Source organism: Carcharodon carcharias, chromosome 17, assembly GCF_017639515.1.
Source record: "Carcharodon carcharias isolate sCarCar2 chromosome 17, sCarCar2.pri, whole genome shotgun sequence".
Taxonomy (NCBI): domain Eukaryota; kingdom Metazoa; phylum Chordata; class Chondrichthyes; order Lamniformes; family Lamnidae; genus Carcharodon; species Carcharodon carcharias.
In genome coordinates this window covers 3,276,646-3,303,409 of record NC_054483.1, presented here as the reverse complement: position 1 = coordinate 3,303,409, position 26,764 = coordinate 3,276,646, and the positions used below count along the sequence as shown (strand labels likewise).

The 26,764-nt window shown below is 45.3% G+C and overlaps 1 protein-coding gene across 2 annotated transcripts; it reads left to right on the top strand.

The window, feature by feature from the left end:
- Positions 1 to 499: 499 nt before the first annotated feature.
- On the top strand, positions 500 to 26,236 carry usp39 (ubiquitin specific peptidase 39). 2 transcript variants are annotated; one of them, XM_041210421.1, is made up of 13 exons: positions 500 to 652; positions 1,577 to 1,661; positions 2,905 to 2,999; positions 3,847 to 3,983; positions 11,029 to 11,181; positions 11,421 to 11,646; positions 14,207 to 14,281; positions 15,842 to 15,909; positions 17,854 to 18,042; positions 19,531 to 19,673; positions 20,698 to 20,833; positions 23,748 to 23,834; positions 25,310 to 26,236. In XM_041210421.1, the coding sequence occupies exons 1-13, from the start codon at positions 592 to 594 to the stop codon at positions 25,364 to 25,366; spliced, it is 1,512 nt and encodes a 503-aa protein (XP_041066355.1). In that variant the 5' UTR covers positions 500 to 591; the 3' UTR covers positions 25,367 to 26,236. The 2 variants fall into 2 exon arrangements, with proteins under 2 accessions (XP_041066355.1, XP_041066354.1); XM_041210420.1 differs by having other exon boundaries at positions 592 to 704.
- The last annotated feature ends 528 nt before the right edge of the window (positions 26,237 to 26,764 follow it).

The window sequence follows — 26,764 nt, the reverse complement described above, 5'->3', positions numbered from 1 at the left end:
GCGTGTCCCTGGGAACAGCCCGTAGAGCACAGAGTCCTGTGTCACAGAACTGCTCGGGACGAACCTCGACAGAAACCGCTGCATCTCTCTCCAGACCCTCTTCGCAAAGGCACAATCTACAAGGAGGTGAACAACGGTCTCGTCCCCACCACAGCCACCTCGAGGGCAACGTGCAGAGGGGGTGAGACTCCTGGCGTGTTGGAAGGATCTGACGGGGAGGGCCTTTCTCACCACCAGCCAAGCTACGTCTTGGTCTAATCTTATCACTATGTGACCAGCAGTGGGAGAGTGAAGTTCACCTGCTCAGAGCAGGCCGAATATCTTTTGTTTTCAAATCTTGACCTGCCCAACTTCGTTGATCTAGTTTTTATTTTTATTTTTTGTTAAACTTTGGTGCCAACGTGGCATTTAATGAGCTTGCAAACTTAAACCAGTTGCTGCAGTTGCAAGTTGCTGCAGGGCTGAACAACTGGGCTCTGTGGTGTGAATGAATGTCTGTATTTATGTCAATGATTGGAGGGTTCCCAGCGCTTGCGCAGAACCTCCGGGGAAGCAGGTGGTCGGCCACCCAGTGGCCCGGGACGGTCGGTGATGGCGGCGGCGAAGCGGCAGCTGGAGCCCGAAAGCGGGGATGAGGCCGACTCGGACCAAGGTACCGCGATCCGCCACCGGAAAAGAAAAGGGGGCTGTGAGCGGCTGGCGGAGTGAGTGAGTGAGGGGGAGGGGGGGAGGGGGGGGCTACCGGGCCGTGCAGCCCCCCGCCCCCGCCCTGCGGCCGCAAGGCCTCGGACCTCGTTCTGGAGCCGCACCGCGCAGCATGGCGGCGCGCAGCCGCAGTGCCACCCGGCTGAAGGGGGAGGGGGAGGGGGAGGGGGAGGGGGGGGATGTTCGCGCAGCCGCAGTGTCACCAGGCTGAGGGGTTCGCGCAGCCGCAGTGCTGCCGCCCCGAGGCTCAGGGTTTCGCGCCGCCGCAGTGTCACCAGGCTGAGGGGTTCGCGCAGCCGCAGTGCTGCCGCCCCGAGGCTCAGGGTTTCGCGCCGCCGCAGTGTCACCAGGCTGAGGGGTTCGCGCAGCCGCAGTGCTGCCGCCTTGAGGCTCAGGGTTTCGCGCAGCCGCAGTGCGCCAGGTTAGGGGACTCACTGAGATGCTCCCAGAAGAGCCAAGTTAGAGTGGATGTGGGAATATGGCCTTTGGGGGGTGGGGGTGGGGGTGGGGGTGGGGGTGGGGGTGGGGGGGGGTTTGTCACCCCTGTCTCAGTGACACTGTTTAGTCTGAGTGGTCAATTCAAACCCCAGTCAAGGAATTGGATGAATTGTCTAGTCTGTCAACCCTGACAATATTGCTGCCTCCTCTTGGCTAGGATCTCATGCCCTGTCCAACCTCACTCAGGTGCCAGGCCAAGATCGATCCCTCGAGCATTGCCACCGCATTGCTAATCTCACCACTGCTCAGGGCGCAAACTGGCTGCCAGGTTACCGCAGCGATTACACTCGGAAAGTGATTCATTTGACTCTGGGCTTGCGCTGATAATTTCAGCTTCTCAGGACATTCCAACGTACGTTCTTTTTCTGCCTAGCGCCCTCAAAGGTGGCAAGAGTTCACGCTCAGGAGGAGGAGGATGACCGAAGCAGACACTGCCCCTATCTGGACACTATCAACCGGTGAGTGTGAGCTTGGACTGGCCTGTAATACCTTCAAATTAAAAATGAGGGTCTGGGTGCTATACCCAGGTACAGGATTAGTAACACGCTGGAGGTAGGAATGTAAGTTTCCCCCCTCTGTTGGTTTGACCTGTTTGATTTGCTGGGTTAAAGTCTGTAGGATGGGCTGGTGTGGGACATGGAAAGTGTCACTGGCACAGAGGGCGATGCTGTTCTGAGGGTCAAACAATGTCGGGACAGTGTACATGACATGTAAGAACAGGAGGAGGCCATTCAGCCCCTTGAACCTGCTCTGACATTCCTTTAGACTCTGACTGAGGTGCACCTCGCTTACAATTACCACTTTTGTGCCATAACTCTTTATGCCCTTCTCTGCTTGATTTTTCTCCTGTGCGGCCTAGCTCTGATTTTGATATTGCATCCCCCCATTGCCTGTAGTTACTCTGTTCAATCCCTGTAACCTTATTAATACCTTGACCAGATCACCCTTTAATCTTCTGTACAAGTCAAGCCTGTGCAACCTGTTTGCATTAACGCAACATCATTTTGTGGCAATGGACCATCACTTCTGAGCACGGGGCTCCTGGGTAACTATAGTACTGACCCACCCAGGCCCCCCCCACCCCACCCCCCCGCCATCTCCCACAGCACCCACCCCCCCACCCCCAGCCCACGACCAACCCCTGACTACCCCACTACGACACCCCCCCCCTCAATTCGTACTCCGCCCTCCCACAACTACACACCCATGGGACTCCCCCCAAATCCCCACAGGACTCCCTCCACCACCCCACTAGCCCCCCCCAACCCCCACTAGCCCAGCCTGATCTGACCCTCCCCACCCCCACCCACAGTACGGCTGGCCCGGCCTGGAAGGTTGGTTGAGATAGGACGGGTTAGATTTCAAGGCCAGTAACTGTGAGCGGAGTGGCAATCCAACTCGATTTCCACTCCACCAGAAGTTACCAGCCAGTTAGATTTTACACAGAAAATGCCGGGAAATACTCAGCAGGCCTGTTGCCCCTATGTTGACATTAATGCATACTCTGATTTGGAGGTGGGGCTGCTGCAGTTAAGCTAAAGGAGCTTTATGCTGTGTGTTTGACGGCACTGTCTTTGCTCTGGGTGTAATTCGCTGGGAGAGGGAGCTGTGCTGTTCCCGTTAGGGTGCATTTAAGGTCTTGTTTTAATGAATACATGATCTGCAGAGCTGATGGATACTCATTGATTTTTCTGTGAACAGGAGTGTGCTGGATTTTGATTTTGAAAAGCTGTGCTCAGTCTCCCTTTCTCACATCAATGTCTACGCTTGTCTGGTTTGTGGCAAATACTTTCAAGGTAAGGTTACTCTGAGCCTTTGACGGCTTCACGTGTTGATATTTTATAACTCAGTTGTGGATTTCATTTTCTGCTGGCTACTACTTCTGAGGCAGTCCCTCGGGATCGAGGATGACTTGCTCCCACTCCGGTTCAATGGGTTCTGAGATGGCTGATAAATCCAACGTGGGATCTGCAGAATCTGCCACCTGTGGGGCAGGAGGTGTTTGAAGAGTCGGGTCGATGGGCTGTTTGGAGGTTTGTTCGCTCCCTCCGACACCTCGACTTCACCTCTGCACATTCCCGATAAAGTCTCTTGATGTGTCCACTGCCTTCCCGAATGAGCTTCTCCATTTCGGTCGGTCACAAGCCAGGGTCTCCCGTGAGTTGGTGGGGATGCTTAACCTTTTCGGGGATGCTTTAAGGACATCCCTAAAGCGTTTCCTCCTGGGACTCTCCTGCCGTGACTGAGTCCCGAGTAGAGCAGTTGCTTCGGGAGTTTGGTGTCAGGCACACGATCGACATGTCCCACCCAGTGATTAGCACTTGATGCTGGACGACAGGGTGGTTTGAGAGAAGACGCTGCTGCTGGACTGTCTCTCTTACCGTCGGATTTGGAGGATCTTACTAAGGCATTGCTGGTGGAACTTTTCCAGTTCTTTGAAATGCCTGTTGTAGGTTGTCCAAGTCCCTGAAGCATCTAGAATTGTTGTTTGACACTTGACTTCTGGGCTCACAGATGATGCACGGTCCAATGGGCAAGGCTGGTAACTGTAGAAACTTCTCCTAAAAAAGAGCTTGTCATCTTCAGTCGGAAGAGAGATTAACGTGGACATGGCTTTGATTGTGAGTGATTTGTGTTCCTTAGGACGAGGCCTGAAGTCATACGCCAACATTCATAGTGTTCAGGTTGGACATCACGTCTTTCTGAACCTGCACACGCTGAAGTTCTACTGCCTACCGGACAATTACGAAATCATTGACTCCTCCCTCGAGGACATCACGGTAAGAATGTGGCTCAAGAGTTCAGGGGCCATGAAAGTTGCTTCCCATTTTATTTAGCCTCTTTGTCTGAAGACTTTTGACTCTTGCTGAGATATTTCGGGCCTGAATATCCATCGATACTACACCCATGCAAGCCCAGAGAGTGAATTTTGAAAGACTGACTATATCTCACCCTGCCCTTGCATGAGGAGTAACTCCCACGAGTTGGCGGGGGAGGGGCGGGGGCTCACTGAATGGTCAGTGAGCAGGAACCCTCACTGACCCCTCCATCGCCAAGTATCCAGTATATACAAAACTCTAGGAGGGTTCGATAAGGTAAATTGGGAGAAAGTCTTTCTATTGCCAGTGAGACAGTAGTCCGAGGACAGAAATTCAAGATTATTACCAAAGGAATAGAGGGAGAAATTTGGAGAATGTACAGAGGTTATTAGGACGTAGAATTGCCTAATGGAAATAGTGAAGGAAGCATAATCCGTATGTATTTATATTCTTTATATTCCATTGTGTACTGAAGTAGTGAGCAGTCTCACATTGTGCTTTATGTTCCAGTGTGTACTGACGTAGTGAGCAGTCTCACATTGTGCTTTATGTTCCAGTGTGTACTGATGAGCTGTCTCACATTGTGCTTTATGTTCCAGTGTGTACTGACGTAGTGAGCAGTCTCACATTGTGCTTTATGTTCCAGTGTGTACTGACGTAGTGAGCAGTCTTACATTGTGCTTTATGTTCCAGTGTGTACTGAAGTAGTGAGTTGCCTCACATTGTGTTTTATGTTCCAGTGTGTACTGACGTATTAAGCAGTCTCACATTGTGCTTTATGTTCCAGTGTGTACTGACGTAGTGAGCAGTCTCACATTGTGCTTTATGTTCCAGTGTGTACTGACGTATTGAGTTGTCTCACATTGTGCTTTATGTTCCAGTGTGTACTGAAGTAGTGAGCAGTCTCACATTGTGCTTTATGTTCCAGTGTGTACTGACGTAGTGAGCAGTCTCACATTGTGCTTTATGTTCCAGTGTGTACTGAAGTAGTGAGCAGTCTCACATTGTGCTTTATGTTCCAGTGTGTACTGAAGTAGTGAGCAGTCTCACATTGTGCTTTATGTTCCAGTGTGTACTGACGTAGTGAGCAGTCTCACATTGTGCTTTATGTTCCAGTATGTACTGATGTAGTGAGCAGCCTCACATTGTGCTTTATGTTCCAGTGTGTACTGACGTAGTGAGCAGTCTCACATTGTGCTTTATGTTCCAGTGTGTACTGATGAGCTGTCTCACATTGTGCTTTATGTTCCAGTGTGTACTGACGTATTGAGTTGTCTCACGTTGTGCTTTATGTTCCAGTGTGTACTGACGTAGTGAGCAGTCTCACATTGTGCTTTATGTTCCAGTGTGTACTGACGTAGTGAGCAGTCTCACATTGTGCTTTATGTTCCAGTGTGTACTGACGTAGTGAGCAGTCTCACATTGTGCTTTATGTTCCAGTGTGTACTGACGTATTGAGTTGTCTCACATTGTGCTTTATGTTCCAGTGTGTACTGATTTAGTGAGCAGCCTCACATTGTGCTTTATGTTCCAGTGTGTACTGATAAGTTGTCTCACATTGTGCTTTATATTCCAGTGTGTACTGACGTATTGAGTTGTCTCACATTGTGCTTTATGTTCCAGTGTGTACTGACGTAGTGAGCAGTCTCACATTGTGCTTTATGTTCCAGTGTGTACTGACGTAGTGAGCAGTCTCACATTGTGCTTTATGTTCCAGTGTGTACTGACGTATTGAGTTGTCTCACATTGTGCTTTATGTTCCAGTGTGTACTGAAGTAGTGAGCAGTCTCACGTTGTCCTTTATATTCCAGTGTGTACTGACGTAGTGAGCAGTCTCACATTGTGCTTTATGTTCCAGTGTGTACTGACGTAGTGAGCAGTCTCACATTGTGCTTTATGTTCCAGTGTGTACTGAAGTAGTGAGCAGTCTCACACTGTCCTTTATATTCCAGTGTGTACTGACGTAGTGAGCAGTCTCACATTGTGCTTTATGTTCCAGTGTGTACTGACGTAGTGAGCAGTCTCACATTGTGCTTTATGTTCCAGTGTGTATTGACGTAGTGAGCAGTCTCACATTGTGCTTTATGTTCCAGTGTGTACTGACGTAGTGAGCCGTCTCACATTGTGCTTTATGTTCCAGTGTGTACTGACGTAGTGAACAGTCTCACATTGTGCTTTATGTTCCAGTGTGTACTGACGTAGTGAGCAGTCTCACATTGTGCTTTATGTTCCAGTGTGTACTGATGTATTGAGTTGTCTCACATTGTGCTTTATGTTCCAGTGTGTACTGACGTAGTGAGCAGTCTCACATTGTGCTTTATGTTCCAGTATGTACTGATGTAGTGAGCAGCCTCACATTGTGCTTTATGTTCCAGTGTGTACTGACATAGTGAGCAGTCTCACATTGTGCTTTATGTTCCAGTGTGTACTGATGAGCTGTCTCACATTGTGCTTTATGTTCCAGTGTGTACTGACGTATTGAGTTGTCTCACATTGTGCTTTATGTTCCAGTGTGTACTGACGTAGTGAGCAGTCTCACATTGTGCTTTATGTTCCAGTGTGTACTGATGTAGTGAGCAGTCTCACATTGTGCTTTATGTTCCAGTGTGTACTGACGTAGTGAGCAGTCTCACATTGTGCTTTATGTTCCAGTGTGTACTGACGTATTGAGTTGTCTCACATTGTGCTTTATGTTCCAGTGTGTACTGATTTAGTGAGCAGCCTCACATTGTGCTTTATGTTCCAGTGTGTACTGATGAGTTGTCTCACATTGTGCTTTATATTCCAGTGTGTACTGACGTATTGAGTTGTCTCACATTGTGCTTTATGTTCCAGTGTGTACTGACGTAGTGAGCAGTCTCACTTGTGCTTTATGTTCCAGTGTGTACTGACGTAGTGAGCAGTCTCACACTGTCCTTTATATTCCAGTGTGTACTGACGTATTGAGTTGTCTCACATTGTGCTTTATGTTCCAGTGTGTACTGACGTAGTGAGCAGTCTCACATTGTGCTTTATGTTCCAGTGTGTACTGAAGTAGTGAGCAGTCTCACACTGTCCTTTATATTCCAGTGTGTACTGACGTAGTGAGCAGTCTCACATTGTGCTTTATGTTCCAGTGTGTACTGACGTAGTGAACAGTCTCACATTGTGCTTTATGTTCCAGTGTGTACTGACGTAGTGAGCAGTCTCACATTGTGCTTTATGTTCCAGTGTGTACTGACGTATTGAGTTGTCTCACATTGTGCTTTATGTTCCAGTGTGTACTGAAGTAGTGAGCAGTCTCACACTGTCCTTTATATTCCAGTGTGTACTGACGTAGTGAGCCGTCTCACATTGTGCTTTATGTTCCAGTGTGTACTGACGTAGTGAGCAGTCTCACATTGTGCTTTATGTTCCAGTGTGTACTGACGTAGCGAGCAGTCTCACATTGTGCTTTATGTTCCAGTGTGTACTGAAGTAGTGAGCAGTCTCACACTGTCCTTTATATTCCAGTGTGTACTGACGTAGTGAGCAGTCTCACATTGTGCTTTATGTTCCAGTGTGTACTGACGTAGTGAGCAGTCTCACATTGTGCTTTATGTTCCAGTGTGTACTGAAGTAGTGAGCAGTCTCACACTGTCCTTTATATTCCAGTGTGTGCTGACGTAGTGAGCAGTCTCACATTGTGCTTTATGTTCCAGTGTGTACTGACGTAGTGAGCAGTCTCACATTGTGCTTTATGTTCCAGTGTGTACTGACGTAGTGAGCAGTCTCACATTGTGCTTTATGTTCCAGTGTGTACTGAAGTAGTGAGCAGTCTCACATTGTGCTTTATGTTCCAGTGTGTACTGACGTAGTGAGCCGTCTCACATTGTGCTTTATGTTCCAGTGTGTACTGACGTAGTGAACAGTCTCACATTGTGCTTTTTGTTCCAGTGTGTACTGACGTAGTGAGCAGTCTCACATTGTGCTTTATGTTCCAGTGTGTACTGACGTAGTGAGCTGTCTCACATTGTGCTTTATGTTCCAGTGTGTACTGACGTAGTGAGCTGTCTCACATTGTGCTTTATGTTCCAGTGTGTACTGACGTAGTGAACAGTCTCACATTGTGCTTTTTGTTCCAGTGTGTACTGACGTAGTGAGCAGTCTCACATTGTGCTTTATGTTCCAGTGTGTACTGACGTAGTGAGCAGTCTCACATTGTGCTTTATGTTCCAGTGTGTACTGATGTAGTGAGCAGTCTCACATTGTGCTTTATGTTCCAGTGTGTACTGACGTAGTGAGCAGTCTCACATTGTGCTTTATGTTCCAGTGTGTACTGACGTATTGAGTTGTCTCACATTGTGCTTTATGTTCCAGTGTGTACTGATTTAGTGAGCAGCCTCACATTGTGCTTTATGTTCCAGTGTGTACTGATGAGTTGTCTCACATTGTGCTTTATATTCCAGTGTGTACTGACGTATTGAGTTGTCTCACATTGTGCTTTATGTTCCAGTGTGTACTGACGTAGTGAGCAGTCTCACTTGTGCTTTATGTTCCAGTGTGTACTGACGTAGTGAGCAGTCTCACACTGTCCTTTATATTCCAGTGTGTACTGACGTATTGAGTTGTCTCACATTGTGCTTTATGTTCCAGTGTGTACTGACGTAGTGAGCAGTCTCACATTGTGCTTTATGTTCCAGTGTGTACTGACGTAGTGAACAGTCTCACATTGTGCTTTATGTTCCAGTGTGTACTGACGTAGTGAGCAGTCTCACATTGTGCTTTATGTTCCAGTGTGTACTGACGTATTGAGTTGTCTCACATTGTGCTTTATGTTCCAGTGTGTACTGAAGTAGTGAGCAGTCTCACACTGTCCTTTATATTCCAGTGTGTACTGACGTAGTGAGCCGTCTCACATTGTGCTTTATGTTCCAGTGTGTACTGACGTAGTGAGCAGTCTCACATTGTGCTTTATGTTCCAGTGTGTACTGACGTAGCGAGCAGTCTCACATTGTGCTTTATGTTCCAGTGTGTACTGAAGTAGTGAGCAGTCTCACACTGTCCTTTATATTCCAGTGTGTACTGACGTAGTGAGCAGTCTCACATTGTGCTTTATGTTCCAGTGTGTACTGACGTAGTGAGCAGTCTCACATTGTGCTTTATGTTCCAGTGTGTACTGAAGTAGTGAGCAGTCTCACACTGTCCTTTATATTCCAGTGTGTGCTGACGTAGTGAGCAGTCTCACATTGTGCTTTATGTTCCAGTGTGTACTGACGTAGTGAGCAGTCTCACATTGTGCTTTATGTTCCAGTGTGTACTGACGTAGTGAGCAGTCTCACATTGTGCTTTATGTTCCAGTGTGTACTGAAGTAGTGAGCAGTCTCACATTGTGCTTTATGTTCCAGTGTGTACTGACGTAGTGAGCCGTCTCACATTGTGCTTTATGTTCCAGTGTGTACTGACGTAGTGAACAGTCTCACATTGTGCTTTTTGTTCCAGTGTGTACTGACGTAGTGAGCAGTCTCACATTGTGCTTTATGTTCCAGTGTGTACTGACGTAGTGAGCTGTCTCACATTGTGCTTTATGTTCCAGTGTGTACTGACGTAGTGAGCTGTCTCACATTGTGCTTTATGTTCCAGTGTGTACTGACGTAGTGAACAGTCTCACATTGTGCTTTTTGTTCCAGTGTGTACTGACGTAGTGAGCAGTCTCACATTGTGCTTTATGTTCCAGTGTGTACTGACGTAGTGAGCAGTCTCACATTGTGCTTTATGTTCCAGTGTGTACTGACGTAGTGAGCAGTCTCACATTGTGCTTTATGTTCCAGTGTGTACTGACGTATTGAGTTGTCTCACATTGTGCTTTATGTTCCAGTATGTACTGATGTAGTGAGCAGCCTCACATTGTGCTTTATGTTCCAGTGTGTACTGATGAGTTGTCTCACATTGTGCTTTATGTTCCAGTGTGTACTGACGTATTGAGCTGTCTCACATTGTGCTTTATGTTCCAGTGTGTACTGACGTAGTGAGCAGTCTCACATTGTGCTTTATGTTCCAGTGTGTACTGACGTAGTGAGCAGTCTCACATTGTGCTTTATGTTCCAGTGTGTACTGACGTATTGAGTTGTCTCACATTGTGCTTTATGTTCCAGTGTGTACTGAAGTAGTGAGCAGTCTCACACTGTCCTTTATATTCCAGTGTGTACTGACATAGTGAGCAGTCTCACATTGTGCTTTATGTTCCAGTGTGTACTGACGTAGTGAGCAGTCTCACATTGTGCTTTATGTTCCAGTGTGTACTGAAGTAGTGAGCAGTCTCACACTGTCCTTTATATTCCAGTGTGTACTGACGTAGTGAGCAGTCTCACATTGTTCTTTATATTCCAGTGTGTACTGACGTAGTGAGCAGTCTCACATTGTGCTTTATGTTCCAGTGTGTACTGAAGTAGTGAGCAGTCTCACATTGTGCTTTATGTTCCAGTGTGTACTGACGTATTGAGTTGTCTCACATTGTGTTTTATGTTTCAGCGTGTACTGACGTAGTGAGCAGTCTCACATTGTGTTTTATATTCCAGTGTGTACTGACGTAGTGAGCAGTGTCGCATTGTGTTTTATGTTCCAGTGTGTACTGACGTATTGAGTTGTCTCCCATTGTGCTTTATGTTCCAGTGTGTACTGACGTAGTGAGCAGTCTCACATTGTGTTTTATGTTCCAGTGTGTGCTGACGTAGTGAGCAGTCTCACATTGTGTTTTATATTCCAGTGTGTACTGACGTAGTGAGCAGTGTCGCATTGCGTTTTATGTTCCAGTGTGTACTGACGTATTGAGTTGTCTCACATTGTGCTTTATGTTCCAGTGTGTACTGACGTAGTGAGCAGTCTCACATTGTGCTTTATGTTCCAGTGTGTACTAACGTATTGAGTTGTCTCACATTGTTTTTTATGTTCCAGTGTGTACTGACGTATTGAGTTGTCTCACATTTTGTTTTATGTTCCAGTGGGTACTGATGTATTGAGTTGTCTCACATTGTGTTTTATGTTCCAGTATGTACTGAAGCCAACTTTCACGAAGCAACACATTGCAAACCTGGACAAACAGTCGAAACTGTCGCGGGCTTACGATGGGACCACCTATCTGCCAGGAATTGTCGGACTGAACAACATCAAGGCCAATGACTATGCTAATGTGGTGTTACAGGTAAGGACATCTTAAGAACAGTGATCCAGACAAGTGTAAGGTGTGTATTGTGAATGATGCTGTCTCTATGGTGAAAACCGTGACAGCAAGTGGTTCCAGCTTTGATATCTGGCCTGTGATATATCTGTACTGCCTTCACTTGTCCCTGCTTCTGTTTCAGACCCTCTCCAATCCACCCGTTCTTCTCTGCCCCTCCCTCTCCAAGGCGCCACATTCACCTGTCTCTGCCTCTATTTCAGGCCTTGTCCAATGTGCCTCCACTACGGAACTACTTCTTAGAGGAAGAGAACTACAAGGATATCAAACGGCCTCCAGGAGATATCATGTTCCTGCTGGTGCAGAGATTTGGAGAGTTAATGAGAAAGCTCAGGAACCCCAGGAACTTCAAGGCTCATGTTTCCCCACATGAGATGTTGCAGGCTGTAGTTTTATGCAGCAAGAAACGTTTCCAGATTACCAAACAGGGTGAGTGATCGAGTGAGCCCCCAGTGGCTGAGTAAACTTTACCGCAGCCGATTGGAAACTTGCATGCTGGAGATTGACCAAGCTTTGCTTTAAGGATGCAGGTAGCTCTGAATTGGGAGGGCTTAACTGTTATTGAATGGGGTACTTTCTGGTCGGCGGGATGTGAAGGGTGGTGTGCCACAGGGATCGGTGCTGGGAACTCAACCTTTTACAATTTATATAAACAACTTGGGTGAAAGGACTGAAGGTATGGCTGCTAAATTTGCTGACGACACAAAGATAGGAGAGTAAGTTGTGAAGAGGTTGTAAGGAGGCTACAAGGTGACACAGATAGGTTAAGGGAGTGGGCAAATATATGGCAAATGGAGTATAATGTGGGCAAATGTGCAATTGTTCATTTTGGCAGGAAGAATAAAAAGAAGCTTCTTATCTAAATGGTGAGAGATTGCAGAGCTTGGAGATTCAAAGAGATCTAGAGGTCCTAATGCATGAATCAGAAAAGGTTAGTGTGCAGGTACAGGAGGTAATTAGGAAAGCTAATAGAATGTTATTGTTTATTGTGAGGGGAATCGAATACAAAAGTAGGGAGATTATGCTTCTGTTGTACAGGACACTGGTGAGACCACATCTGGAGTATTGTGTACAGCACTGGTCTCCTTATTTAAATAAAGATGTAAATACCTTAGAAGCAGCTCAGAGAAGGTTTACCAGACTAATCCCAGGAATGGGTGTCTTATGAGGAAAGGTTGGACAGATTAGGCTTGTACCCACTGGAGTTTAGAAGAGTAAGAGGTGGCTTGATCACTTCAAGGTCCTGAGGGGTCTTGACAGGGTGGACGTAGAGAGGATGTTTCCTCTAGTGGGAGAACCTAGAACTAGGGGTCACGGTTTAAAAATATGGGGCCACCCACTTAAGACAGAGCTGAGGAGAAATTTTTTCTCACAGAGGGGTTGCGAGTCTTTGGAGTCTGTTCCTCAAAAGGCAGTGGAAGCAGGGCCTTTGAATATTTTTAAGGAAGAGCTAGACAGATTCTTGATGAACAAGGGGTTGAAAGGTTATTGGGGGTAGGTGGGAGGTTACAGTCAAATCAGTCAGGATCTTATTGAATGAGCGGAGCAGGCTTCAGGGGCCGAGTTGCCTACTCCTGCTCCATGTTCGTGTGCGATGGAAATTTAGGTGGAACCTTTCCCAGGATTTCCCCTTCATTTCAGTTATTGCTAGGCTTCAAAGTTGGACTGAGGAATGGTGGGAAGATGTGACTGAGCCTGATCCTCTAGTAAGTTTAAAGTCATTGGCTTCAGAGTCCTAGAATTTCGTCTCAATCATGGCTCCTGCCTCTGAGTCAGCAAGTTGTGGGTTCAAGTCCCACTCAGAGACTTGAGCACAGAATCTACACTGACACTTCCAGTGCAGCACTGAGGGAGTGCTCCACTGTTAAAGGTAGCATCTTTCGGATGAGACATTAAATGGAGGCCCCATCTACCTTCTCAGGTAGATGTTAAAGATTCCATGGCACTATTTCGAAGAAGAACAGGAGAGTTACCTGCTGCCCTGGCCAGTCAATGTAAAAAAAAAAAGATTATCTGGTCATTATCACGTTGCTGTTTGTGGGAGCTTGCTGTCTGCAAATTGGCTGTTGTGTTTCCTGCTCTTAATAATAGTGACTACACTAGTAAACCCTTCTAGAACTGGTGGAGGCAAAATTTCAACTGTAACTTTGTTGAAATATGATCGGAAACCTTAGAAAAACAACATAAATGGCTGCTCACCCTATTTCTCTGGGATGTCTGTAACCTTGCGAGAGGTGGCAAAAAACCCACTGAAATTCAGTACCATTGTGGCTTGTTGCTTTCAAAGTATGTAAGTCCTTTAAAACGATATTTAATAAATGTAACAGCATGTAGAATCACAAAACGAACAAACTCCGTGTACATCAGGAACAGCTATTTCAAATCAGCTTTAAAATCCCGTCATACCCAAATGTTAAAAATTTCAAAATAGGGAACAATGAAATCTTATAATTGGGTCTTTGATGTGCAGCTATCTCAAAACTTGAGTTTTGTTGGATAATTGGGGGCTGTTCTGCACCAACAACATCCATAGACAGCAAAGAGCATTCCTCAGCATTTATCTGCTGGAAGATTTCTCTGGATAGAATTATTTTGCTGTTTCTTTCATTGTGTATCATGTACCATGATCTCACAAACTTCTGCTGAAACCTCTGTATTACCACGTGTCTCCATTAGTATTGAGGTAAAAAGGGAAGTTTTATACACCACATATTAAAACAGAACATTGCTAAAATATGCAGGAGGTCTCTTTGTAGTTACACAAGGAAATGTTTGAGGTGTCCATTCAGTGCTCTGACATAGGGTAGACACTGCGAGGCTTTGAGCTCTCCCTTTGCTTTCAGTTGCTGACATGCCTGCGATCTAGTTCCAACCTTTCAGTTTTTATTTTATTTCAGCGTGTCACTGCAGTTCTCAATGCAGGGCAATTACTTCAATAATTCCCCCAAAACGTTTGTAGCAGTTGTGAAATATTTGTCTGCCATTACAGGTGATGCTGTCGACTTCCTGTCTTGGTTCCTGAATGCACTCCATATGGCGTTAGGCGGGAATAAGAAGAAAAAGAGTAAGTAGCATCAGGAACTGAGCACTCCGACGGCTGCACACGATTGCTGGCTTTCCTCGGGTTTTTTTCAGAGCTCAGAGGGAGACGCTGTGAAAATTTCTTACAGACTGGGGGGGGACCAGGCGCAGACAGGGTGACCTGCTTTGCGGGAGGTTGCGGAACAGCTGCCCTCAGTCTGCCATGCGTGATCCCGGCCTTGTGGTTGTTGGTCATTTTAATTCACCGCTTTGCTCTCGTGCTCTCATTTCTGTCCGCTGCCTGCTGCAATGCTGTAATGAATCTCGAGGAGCAGCACCTCATCGTCCGATTAGGCACTTTACAGCCTTCTGGACTCAGCATTGAGTTCAACAACTTCAGCCCATGAACTCGGTCTTTCATTTTGATTTCTTTTTGCCAGCCTGTATCTTGTTTTCATCTTTTTGCTCTCAGACAGCTGTTCATTATTCTGCCATTAACACTCACTCTGGACCAATGCTTTGTTTCTGTATTACAACCATTACCACTCCCTTTGCTTTTTGTTCCATGACGTCTTTGCTATTTAATCTCTCCTGCCCTCTACTCTATCCCAGACCTTCCCTTTTGTCTGACCTTCCCCTCCCCATCTTTCAACAGCCTAAAACTGATCAAATTTCTACCTCCCTTCAGCTCCAAAGAAGTCATTCAACTCAAATTGTTAACTCTCTCCACAGGCACTGCTAGACTTGCTGAGTTTTTCCAGCATTTTCTGTTTTTGTTTCTGATTTGCAGCATCTGTACTATTTTGCTTTTGTTAGGCCACCGCTACACTTCAGTACTTGTGTCGCTGCTGTGAAAAGATGCATTGCTTTAAGGGTCCCGAGGGATTGTGTAGCCTGGTTGTGAAGACGGCGATAAACTGACCATCTAGTTTGGGAAAGCCTGGGTGGTGAGATGGCCACGTCTCAGTGGGTACTTCCCGCAGCTGACTGCTGTGGATGGGGGGAGGCCCTGTGCTCGATCCCGTGGTGTCTGCTGAGTTTCAGTCAGTCTCAGTGGAGCAGAGGGCGAATGATCCTGGGTTCTGCTCCTGGTCGCTCTTCGGTGACTTCCCCCGCCTCACCCCTTCTCCCGCACTGCAAAGTGCTTGGCAGATAAACACAGGAGCTAACTTACTGTGACATCCCAATTTTAGGCTGGATAAGGAGCTGAGACGTCACTGGGCCCACACTGGAGATTGGCCGTTTAGTGGCTGACTGTAGGGATCCTGATGCCAGTGGAGTTGTCCCTCAGCAGCAGTCATAGGCCTTGGCGGAGGTGTGGGGTGGGGTGCGGGGGTGGGGAGGGCAGGTGTAATTTCTAGTTGAGCTTTTTATAAAACAATGGAAGTAAAGGCAGCCAGTTTGCCTTCAGAAACGGTGTCGTTTCACATTAGGGACACAACTGTTGTGGAAGTACTTGTGTTTTCTGTGAGCTTTCTAATTGATGCTGAATGAGAGGCTGGGTGTTATACAAACCCCCTGGTCATTCTAATATTACTGTGCTCTTTCCCCTTATTTTGTTCTAAATGGTTCTGCAACATTGGAACGATTTCCTCATTTGTAGCCATCATCAACAGTGTGTTCCAGGGATCCATGCGGATATTCACAAAGAAGTTGCCTCCACCAGACCTGGTTAGTTCCCTTGGTTCTTATTGCTCCCTTACGGCCTTGTATTCTGTTGTGTCTTTTTTTCTTGCCTTTTCCCCTGGTCAGTAGAACGGGGCAGATTGTGGTTCTGTTAAGCAGTGGGACTGACCTTCAGAAGATGAAGGTTCAGGCTCCCTCCCTCCTGTCAGGAGAATTGACCAGGCTCAAAGATGCAAGAACACGTTACAGCCCCAGCTGGAGTCATCCCATTAGCAACCATTGCAGCATTTAAAGCCACAGCGCAATTCCTGACCTGGCTTCTCATGGTTTTCATGCTGACCACCATTAGATTAATTTGTTTTTAAATGTACTTATCTGTCTAACCACACGGTGGCAGCAAATAGCCAGAAGTACAAGTCAGTGCAGCATCGGCCAGTTTCATAAATTGAACAAGTTTGAGTTCAAACTTTTAAAAAAAAGTTTCATTTCGTTGACAATTTTACATGAATTTAAAGCTCATGAAGGTGAAGGATGTTAGTGCTGGAAATGGCGAGCGCCTTGGATTACTATCAAATGCCTCCATGGCAGGTACAGCACAGGGTTAGATACAGAGTAAAACTCCCTCTACACCATCCAGATCAGACACTCCCAGGACAGGTCCAGCACGGGGTTAGGTACAGAGTAAAGCTCCCTCTACACCGTCCCCATCAAACACACCCAGGACAGGTACAGCACGGGGTTAGATACAGAGTAAATCTCCCTCTACACGGTCCCCATCAAACACTCCCAGGACAGGTACAGCACGGGGTTAGATACAGAGTAAATCTCCCTCTACACGGTCCCTATCAAACACTCCCAGGACAGGTACAGCACGGGGTTAGATACAGAGTAAAGCTCCCTCTACACTGTCCCCATCATACACTCCCAGGACAGGTACAGCACGGGGTTAGATACAGAGTAAATCTCCCTCTACACTGTCCCCATCAAACACTCCCAGGACAGGTACAGCACGGGGTTAGATACAGAGTAAAGCTCCCTCTACACTGTCCCCATCAAACACTCCCAGGACGGGTACAGCACGGGGTCAGATACAGAGTAAAGCTCCCTCTACACGGCCCTATTAATCTCTCAAGTAGAACGCAACCTGGGTTTCATGCAGAATGAGCTCCCAGCAGGATCCCTTGGTCTTGATCTTAGGATAGCCTCGAATTCAACACTGAAGTTTCCCGTCTGTGTCCTCTTTGAGATTGCTGATATTTAGAATTACTTAGCTTTATTTATTAATCCAAACTAAAATATAAAAAAAGTCTGTTTTTGAGTTTTTGTTTTTAGTTTTTATTATTTCTAGTTCATTAACAGTAAATGCTCCGCTGGCATTTGACATTAGTTAGTTCAAAGGAACACAGTTCTAACCTGTCTGCAATATTTCTCAGCATTTATCCATATTGAACTTTGGGGCACAGTCAGGCAGAACTTACTTCCCCAGAGTATGTTTGGACTGTGGTATAAATTACAAGGGATGGTCATTATCAATGTGCTGGCAAAACAATTAGCTGGCCAGAGCAGGTATTGATGGATTAGTTGAAAAGATAACTAGGTGAGGCTGAGATCACAAAGACAGGCTCATTGGGTCACTGGCCTTTCAGGCTGATAAGTTGTGTGTTTAAAAAATGGTGGACCAGTGGCATGTATTTGATTGGTTTTGGACGTAGAAACATGGTAGTGAGCGCATTGCACTTTTTAAAGGGGAACAGAGCGATTCCAGCTGGCTGGAGGGAACGATTTAAAAACACTGTCCATCACCTTGAGAGCTGAGCTTGCATCCTGTCAACTTGATGGATGGTTAGGATAAAGATTCCACTTGTGACTGTTCAGCCTGAGGTAATGCAGTCAGCATGGAGATTAATCAGCTGCTCTGATCTTCAAACATTTTCATAGAATTTGTGTTTTAAAGCTCCCTTTATAACCGGTTTTATATCCTATACGTAGACACCGGAGGAGAAAGAGCAACTGCTGGAAATGGAGGAGTTCAAGGAATCGATGACAGAGTCCACTTTCTTATACTTAACACTCGACCTTCCCACAGCCCCTCTGTACAAAGATGAGAAGGAACAGCTGATCATTCCGCAGGTCCCACTCTTCAACATCTTGGCAAAGTTCAACGGCATCACAGAGAAGGTTGTTACAAAACTTCAAGCAGAATGAGTAATGACTGAACATTCTTTTAGTAAACAGAGCAGAATTAATGGAACTGTTGGAGCTGTGTCGATTACTAAGTGTGTAATAGGATTGAACAAAATCCCACTTAGAGTAGTTCACTGGTGCCACTAACCACTCTGACAATACCCTGCCAGTGCTGGTGTATACGCGAGTTACTCCCATTTATTGGGTGTCACGCTTGACCCTGAGTGAGAAGATTATGAGTTTGTGCCCCACTCTAGAGACTTCATTGAATAATGCAGCATAGAAGGAAGCCATTTGACTCATTGTGCCTCTCCTGGTTCTTTGAAAGTGCTATCCAATTAGTCCCACTCCTGATCTTTCCCTGTAACCTTGCTAATTTCTCCTTTTCAAGTACATATACAATGCAACATTGAAAGTTGAATCTGTTTCCATCTTCCTGTCAGGCAGTGCATTCCAGATCACAACAACTTGCTGTGTTTAAAAAGGAAGACCCTCAATTTGCCCACTAGATTTTTGCCAGTTATCTTAACTCTGTCTTTTGGTTACTGGTTCTCCTGTCCATTCTATCAAAACGCCTGTAGTTCTGAACATCTCCCCTTAATCCTCTCTGCTCCAAGGAGATCAATTCGAGCTACTCTAGGCTCTCCACATAACTGATCCTTGGTACCAATCTGGTAAATTCCTCCAGACCCCTTCTAGGACCCTGATGGCCTTCCTAAAGTGCAGTACCCAGAATTGGGTATAACATACGAGCTCAGCCTTAACCAGTGATTTATAAAGGTTTATTGTAATTCGCTTGCTTTTGTACTCTATACCTCCGTTAGAGCCCAGGATCCTGTATGGTTTTTTTTTAAATTGAGCCCATAATCTAGGCTGATACTTCAGTGCAGTATGGAGTGAGTGCTGCTCTGCTGTCTTTCTGATGACATGTTAAATCGAGGCCCAGTCTGCCATCTCAGGTGGGTATGAAAGGTCCGACGACACAGTTTGAAAATTGCTGGAAATGCCCTGTTCACTGGTCAATTCCTCAACCAACATCACTGAAATAGGTTATCTGCTGACGTGTCTCAATGCTGTTTGTGGCACCTTGCTGTATGCAAATTTGTTGCTCTGTTATTAGTTAATTCTCTGCCTGTGGAAGCTGCAGGGCAGGTTGGCATTTGTGACCCATCTCGCTTTTCCCTGCTCCGACATCTTCCTGGATACTTTTACTGAGAACTCGTTTTTTTTTTTAATTCCCTTTTCTAAGCTAATGGTGGGATTTTAACTCCCATTGTCTGCAATAATAGTCCACCCTTCTGGATTATTAGTCCAGTAGCACAACCACTACACTGTCATCCCTCTTGTTTTCTTCAACTGCAACAACGATTCCACTTCAAAAGTATGTCATTGACATTGAGGTACCTTAGGACATCCTGAGCCCATGAAAGGCACTTTATATAAATACAAAATCTCTGTAGTAAATGTTTCTGTATTTTACAGGAGTATAAAACCTACAAGGAGAATTTCCTGAAGCGGTTCCAGCTGACCAAGCTCCCACCTTACCTCATTTTCTACATCAAGAGATTCACAAAGAATAACTTCTTCATAGAGAAGAACCCCACCATTGTCAATTTCCCAATCACGTAAGCCATTTTAAAACTTGCATTTTACAGTTTTCTCTTCCTAAAGGTGCCCGTTTCTAGGGTCCAGGTGCGACCACATTTTAAATGAAATGGCGAATGTTACCTGATCCTCTGTCGTGGAGCCAAGACCTCATCTGATATCCGCTATTATGTTCCAGCGGTCTGGCATAGGAACACTCACTGAGATTTGGATATTACCGAAAAGCGAGACATGTTGTCGAAGCTTTTCATCTTGCACTCATCAGGACGAACACAAGAATGCCAAATTTCGGATAGATCACAGCAGTCCTGTAGTATACGTTGTTGTGATTGTTTGAAATTTGGCATTCTTGCATTTGTCCTGATGAGTCTATGATGAAAAGCTTTCAGCTCTCTTCAGCAATACTGACTGAAATGTTCTGCTTCCTCCCCAGCCCAGAGGCATTGAGCCAGTTGCAACCCATCAACTGTGTTCACCTGACATCACGGTGCAGGCGGATGATTGAATCTGAAGTGAAATTGTGCAGTGGGACTTATTAACTTCATGTTGAAACCCTGGGTAGCAGCTTCAGTGTATTTGGTGTTTGTGCCGTAGTCTCCACTTTGATGCGAGTTTCCCAGAATTGTGTAGATGCTCTCGGGTGGGGGAAGTTAGATCGCGGCAATCTGATAACTGGGTCCCAAGTAGGGAATTCAGGAGAAAATTCTTTACCCAGGGAGCGGTGAGAATGTGGAACTCACTACCACAGGGAGTGGTTGAAGTGAATAGTATTGATGTATTTAAGGGGAAACTAGACAAAACATATGAGGGAGAAGGGAATAGAAGGTTATGATGGTAGATTTAGGTGAGGAAAGATGGGAGAAGGCTTGAGTGGAACATAAATACCAGCATGGATTGTTTGGGCGGAATGGCCTGTTTCTGTGCCAGATACCCTATGGAATTAAGGGAGAAAAGTCAGGCCACCAGTTTCGATAGAGTTGGGGATATAGTGAGGTTTTCAATATTACAATAAAATTGACTTGCTTATTGAAATGTGTGTTTCAGCAATGTTGATCTAAGAGAATACCTGTCTGAGGAGGTCCAGGCCATCCACAAACACACTACCTATGACCTGATTGGTAATGTGGTACATGATGGGAAGCCGGGTGAGGGAGCGTATCGGGTCCACGTGCTACATCATGTGAGTACATAGACATTGACGCTCATGCAGTCACTGGGGATTTATACCTCTGGTGTATATAAGGCTTGTTCTGGAAATAAAGATGTACTTAGGCTTGTGAAATGTAAACACAAAATGTTGGAAACACTCAGCAGGCCTGACAGCATCTGTGGAAAGAGGAACAAGAGTTAACGTTTCAGGCTGATGGCCTTTTTATTTCACACTTCCAGCAGCTGCAGTCCTTTGTTTTTGTCCTTAAGCTTGACTGGCCCCAGAAGAGGTGAAAACTGAACCACACTCACCTGGTTCCATTCTTATCCATCTAAATGTAGCCAGAGTATCACCTGCAATGGCTTCTCATGCTGTTCCCACATCATTACCTCGCATATATCCTTGGTGGGGGGAAATATCAATGGCCCTTCTCCTACTCCTCATCTGCATGCTGCCCCCAGGTGACATCATCCAAAGACACTGCGCTGTTTTCACATATACCCTGACAACATCCAGCTCTACCTCCCCACCACCTCTCTCAACTCTCCACTGTTGCTAAATTATCAGACTGCTTATCCGACATCTAGCAACGGTGAGGAGAAATTTCTTCTAATTAATTATTGGTAAGACTGAAGCCATTTATTTCAGTCCTGCTCCAAATTCCATTCCCCAATGACCGTCTCTATACTACTTCCCAGCAACGGTCTCAGATTAAGCTAGTCTGTTCACAACCTTGGTGTCATGTTTGATCCTGAGATGAGCTCTGATCTCATACTCGTGCCACCAAGACTGCCTATTTCCATCACTTCGTCCTTTGTCAGCTCTTCAGTAGCTGAAACCCTCATCTCTGCCTTCGTTACCTCTAGACTGGACTATTCCAACACACTCCTGGCTGGTCTCTCACATTCCATTCTTTGTAAACTTGAGGTCATCCAAAACTCTGCTGCCCGCCGTGTTTTAACTCACAAGAAGTCCCGTTTTATCATCCCCTGGCACTCACTGACCTACACTGGCTCCCGGTCAAGCAACGTCTTGATTTTAAAATTCTCATCCTTGTTTTCAAATCCATCCATGGCCCCGCCCCCCTCTATCTCTGTAATCTCTTCCAGCCCCGCAACCCCCCTATACAAATATAAGTTGTTGTTATGCCACAACATTTACTGATTTATGTATTTGTACTCTCTAATCCCCATTGTTCCTTTACCCCGTTTGGATTGTTTTCCAAGTTATATGTGACTCCTTACTTTTCTTAATCAAAATTTAATACCTCACACTTATGTTGAAATTCATTTGCCAGTTATAAGCACATTCCTCAAAGTTTATTAATGTCCTCTTGAAATTCGTCCCAGTCGTTAATGTCAACTATCCCTCCCAATATGGTGTAATTTGCAAACTTAGAAATAATGTTTTTGACTTCAAAGCCTAAAACGTTAATATAAATTGTGAGCAACAGTAATTCCATATGTGTTTATTCATCCATGATGATCATTAGTGTTAAGTTCTTGCTTTTAGCAGAATCTATTTTTTCTGGACTCTGAACACTTTTATATGTTTCCGTCATTGTTGCCAATATTGTCCATTTTACAAGTTCCCTTCTCGTTCTCTCACTATCATCTTTTCTTCAATCTGTTAACCTGCTCTTGTCATACTTATGTCCTCAACCTAGAAGGGCAAGGGCAGCAGACACATGGGAACAACACGACCTGCAAATTCCCTCCCTCCACCCTCACCAAATCACAACACAGCATCCTGACTTGGAACTTTGTCGCTTTTCCTTCACTGTCACTGGGTCAAAATCCTGGACTCTCTCCCTAACAGCACTGTGGGTGTACCTACACCACATGGACTGCAGCAGTTCAAGAAGGCGGCTCACCACCACCTTCTCAAGGGCAACTAGGGATGGGCAATGAATGCTGGCCCAGCCAGCGAAGCCCACATCCCATGAAAGAATGAAAAAACAAATTATCCTAAACCAAATAATATTATGGTCACTATTGCCTCAATGTTACCCAACTCTCTCTCATCTTCTCTGGTTCATTTCACGAATTCAGTGTGAAGGAGACAGGATGTTGCAGTGATCTGTAGTCGAGGGATACCTATTGTGTTCTAAATTGCACAAGTAAAGATCAAATAGTAAATGACGGAACCTGTAATGCATAGAAGATCTTTAGCATCTTTGAAGGAAGACTGATATTTCGTTGGGGCCTTTTGTCAGAACTGGTGTAGTAATTAGGAGAAGACCTTTCCATAACACTCAGTAAAGTAAAAAGGATAACAATAGTTAGCATCAGGAATAAAAAGGTGTCTATTGAACTTTGAAGCCAGAGCCGCATGTAAATAGTTATCTGTACTCTTGACTTCTCATTATAGCTTCTCTGTTTTGCTCAGTGCAACAAAGGGGGCTTCTCTTCTATTCAGCTGAGGTAAAGGGTCTTTACTGTAACATTAATCTAACTTTCCTTTTCTTTTGGATGCTGATGGACCAGTTGTGTATTTCCAGAAGTTTCTGTTTTTATTTTAGAGTTCCAGTAGTTAGTTTAGATTTTGTTTTTGTGTATGTTACATACCTGGTGTTCTTCACTTGCTGCTCCATGGGTTTTTGCAAGATAAAGGTAGTGTGTAATCTAGGAAGTACCGAGAGACATACAGCGCTGTGTACTAGCCCCTGCAGTATGAGATTCTGTCTTCTCAGTATGAAATGTTAACCTGGAAAAACTCAGCAGGTCTGGCAGCATTTGTGGAAGGGAGCACAGCCAACGTTTCGAGTCCACATGGGTTGAAGAGTCATGCAGACTTGAAACCTTGGCTGTGTTCCCTTCCACAGATGCTGCCAGACCTGCTGAGTTTTTCCTGGTATTTTTGTTCTTGTTTTCGATTGCCAGCATCCGCAGTTTTTTCCTTTTATATTATTGAAATGCTAACCTGTTTGGTATACTTCCTTCAGGGCACAGGGAAGTGGTATGAGCTACAGGATCTACAAGTATCTGACATCTTGCCACAAATGATTACCCTTTCTGAGGCCTACATTCAGGTCAGTATTACCAGTGGCAGTGTTGGATACATACTGCTTTCCTGTTATTGCAGGAGATGCAAACATTTTGTGTAATATCGTATTGGCGGGGAGTAAGTGTTGTACGTTCTATGGCCGCGATGGCACTGATGCAAGACCACAGAATGAGGGGTCACGAGATTAAACTAAGAAAAGGCAGATTCACATGGAATGTAAGGACCTGATTGACAATATACTCGGTCACTGGAACAGTTTACTGATAGTAATTGTGGAGGCAATTGGTTACAGCACCTTCAAAGCAAAATTGAGAAGCACACCTCAGTTATAACTGCAAGGACAGCAGCAAGACAGACTAGATGGATCTATGTCTTTAAGTCATCTGGGTCGCTAGTACAGTAGTAAAGGCTTTTTAAACCCAATCTTTTGTGCCCTCATTACTACTTGCTTGCTTGTGCTTCCCCTCCCACTGTCTTTAGGCTTACTGCTGTCCCAGACTATGAACCTTGGCCCTTCGCCTCAGTTGCTCTGTAGTATGACAATACCTAGAATAGTGAGTTTTTCCTATAATACTTATGATGATTCAGATAGGACATTATGTGTGCTGGTTCCAACTGGGGCGCTGGAAAAGTTGGAAGTAATGTTTTAAGAAACCAAACTTTGTACCAGAGCTGACCTCACACCAGAAACCTCTCATTAGGCCACAGCTCGAGTATTGTGTCCAGCTCTGATCACCAATTTTAGGACAGATGTGAGAGTGCGGAGGAGATTTCCCAGATTGGTTCCAGGGATGAGGGGTTTTTAGCTACAAGGTTGGGTTGGAGAAGCTGGGGTTGTTCTTGGAGCAAAGGAGATTGAGGGGAGATTTGATAGAGGTGGAGAAGATTCTGACAGGTTTGGATAAGGTAGGCAAAGAGAAGCTGACAGTACAAGGACTAGGGGGACACAGATTTAAGGTTTTGGGCAGACCTGCAGGGAGGAATGTGAGAAAAAGACTTTCTTATGCAGCGAGTGGGAATGAGCTGGAACTCGCTGTCCACGAGGATGATGGACGTGGAGACGATGAATGATTTCAAAAGGGATTCGGATGGGCATTTGATGGAAATAAACTTGCAGGGATAGAGCGGAGGAGTGGGACTGACTGCATTGTCCTACCGAGAGCCAGCATGGACTTGATGGGCTGAATGGCCTCCTTCTGTGCCATAAGTGACTCTATGACTCTGATGCTTGTGGGAATCCATATTGTAACCCCGCGTTGTTTGGAGCACACTTTATTATGCTGCACCTTGTCTAAAAGCTACTGAAAATAGGTGATGTATTTAGCGGTGGTGGATTAACAAGTGTGCTATTGCTTGAATTCACCTTTATGAGCTGAATAATGTGAGATTAATCAGGTGGGAATGTGACTACCCTGTTAACGTTAAGAGTATGTGAGTAAGCTAAATACCCCCAGGCTGTTTTGCATATTATTAAAAAAAAAATTTTTGTTTCACCATCAGATCTGGAAGAGACGTGAGGACAGTGATGAAAGTCTGCCTAGTCAGAAAGGAGCATGAACTGGGGCTGGGGGACAAGATTGTGAATGATAGGCACTTTACCCATGTTAAGTGGGTGGACCTGAAAGAACCCAGCAATATTTAAAACAAAGTCTGACAGTAGGTTGTAAACTGAAGTGTTTGGAAAGTGTGGATGACACTGAGGTCACGTTGTGTGCAGACTGTGTACCCACCTCATGACAATTCCAAATCTGCAACACCTCCATTACTGACATGTAAAGGTTTACAGTAACTACAGGAAAATATTCAATGAATATTTTCGTGGGAAGATTCTGGTTTGGAGGAACGCTAAACAAAAGCAGAGGTCCTCTGATTCGCCTGGGAATGGCACCAGCCTGATTTAAACACCTCCCTGCTCGTCTCATCTTTGCCCGTGTATTCTGCTTGTGGAGCTCTGGGCAGAATTATTTCTACAGGACGTCACAATTCTCAATGTGTTTTTGTTATCATCTTGCTCCCTTTTTATTCAAGTGTAGACAGCATTTTACATTCTGGCTGCCGCTGCATCATCAGGTGCTGGGAGCAGAGAGCAACTTTCCAGTTTTGTTTTAGATTGTTGACATTTTTGTGTAAAAAATCCATCTGTCATACTCTCTCTCTGTCATGTTGTACAGAGCTCTGGTAAAGCAGAGTCTGGCAAACAAAACCTTTTGGAATAGCCTGCCTTTTCCTGAATGTCAGAACGGTGAAGAAGGGCAACCTCAGGATTCAATTTTATTCACATTAGGGAGTTTGGAATAATTCCTCTTGATGGTATGGTTTTGGAAAATTATATAAGTAAAATATTTCACTTGTGGCCTGCTTCCCCCATTATTTTCAGCATTGATTACTATGTCTCAGTTAGGGTTAATAAAATTCTCCTTGGAAAAACTGTGTTTGGCGTCAGGCAACTGGTGTTAGTGTTGAGTGTTGCTTTTGGATCTCTGCAGTGTTACTGGTGGAGGTGTTTGAGGCATCATCTTCAGCCTGAGAATAGGATGTGTGCCATGTTCATAGAGAGTTAGTGATGAAAATAACTTGCCCCTCCAGGGGAAATGAACATGAATACGAACGATACACCCTATTGTTTTAAAATCCTGGCTTTCTCTGCTCCTGAAGGCTCTGACTCTTGCGCTTGCAAAGATACCAACATCTCCCTGATGCCTCACTCAAGTGGTCATCTGCAAACTACATGCTCATGGAGTGCTGAGCCTGATTCTGCCCTCGGGTGCAATCTCCTGTCATTCCAGCAGGAGGAATTGTGGTGGGTGCGGGAACTTAATTTGGCAAATAAATGTTTCCCGACAGCGGGATAAACTTTTTGTTCTCCTGACTTTCCAGGCTTGTTAAAGACAAGGCGAGCTTCCCCATGAAAAATGTTGGGAATTTGCTTGCATTAGCATCTCGTGCGTGCTCATC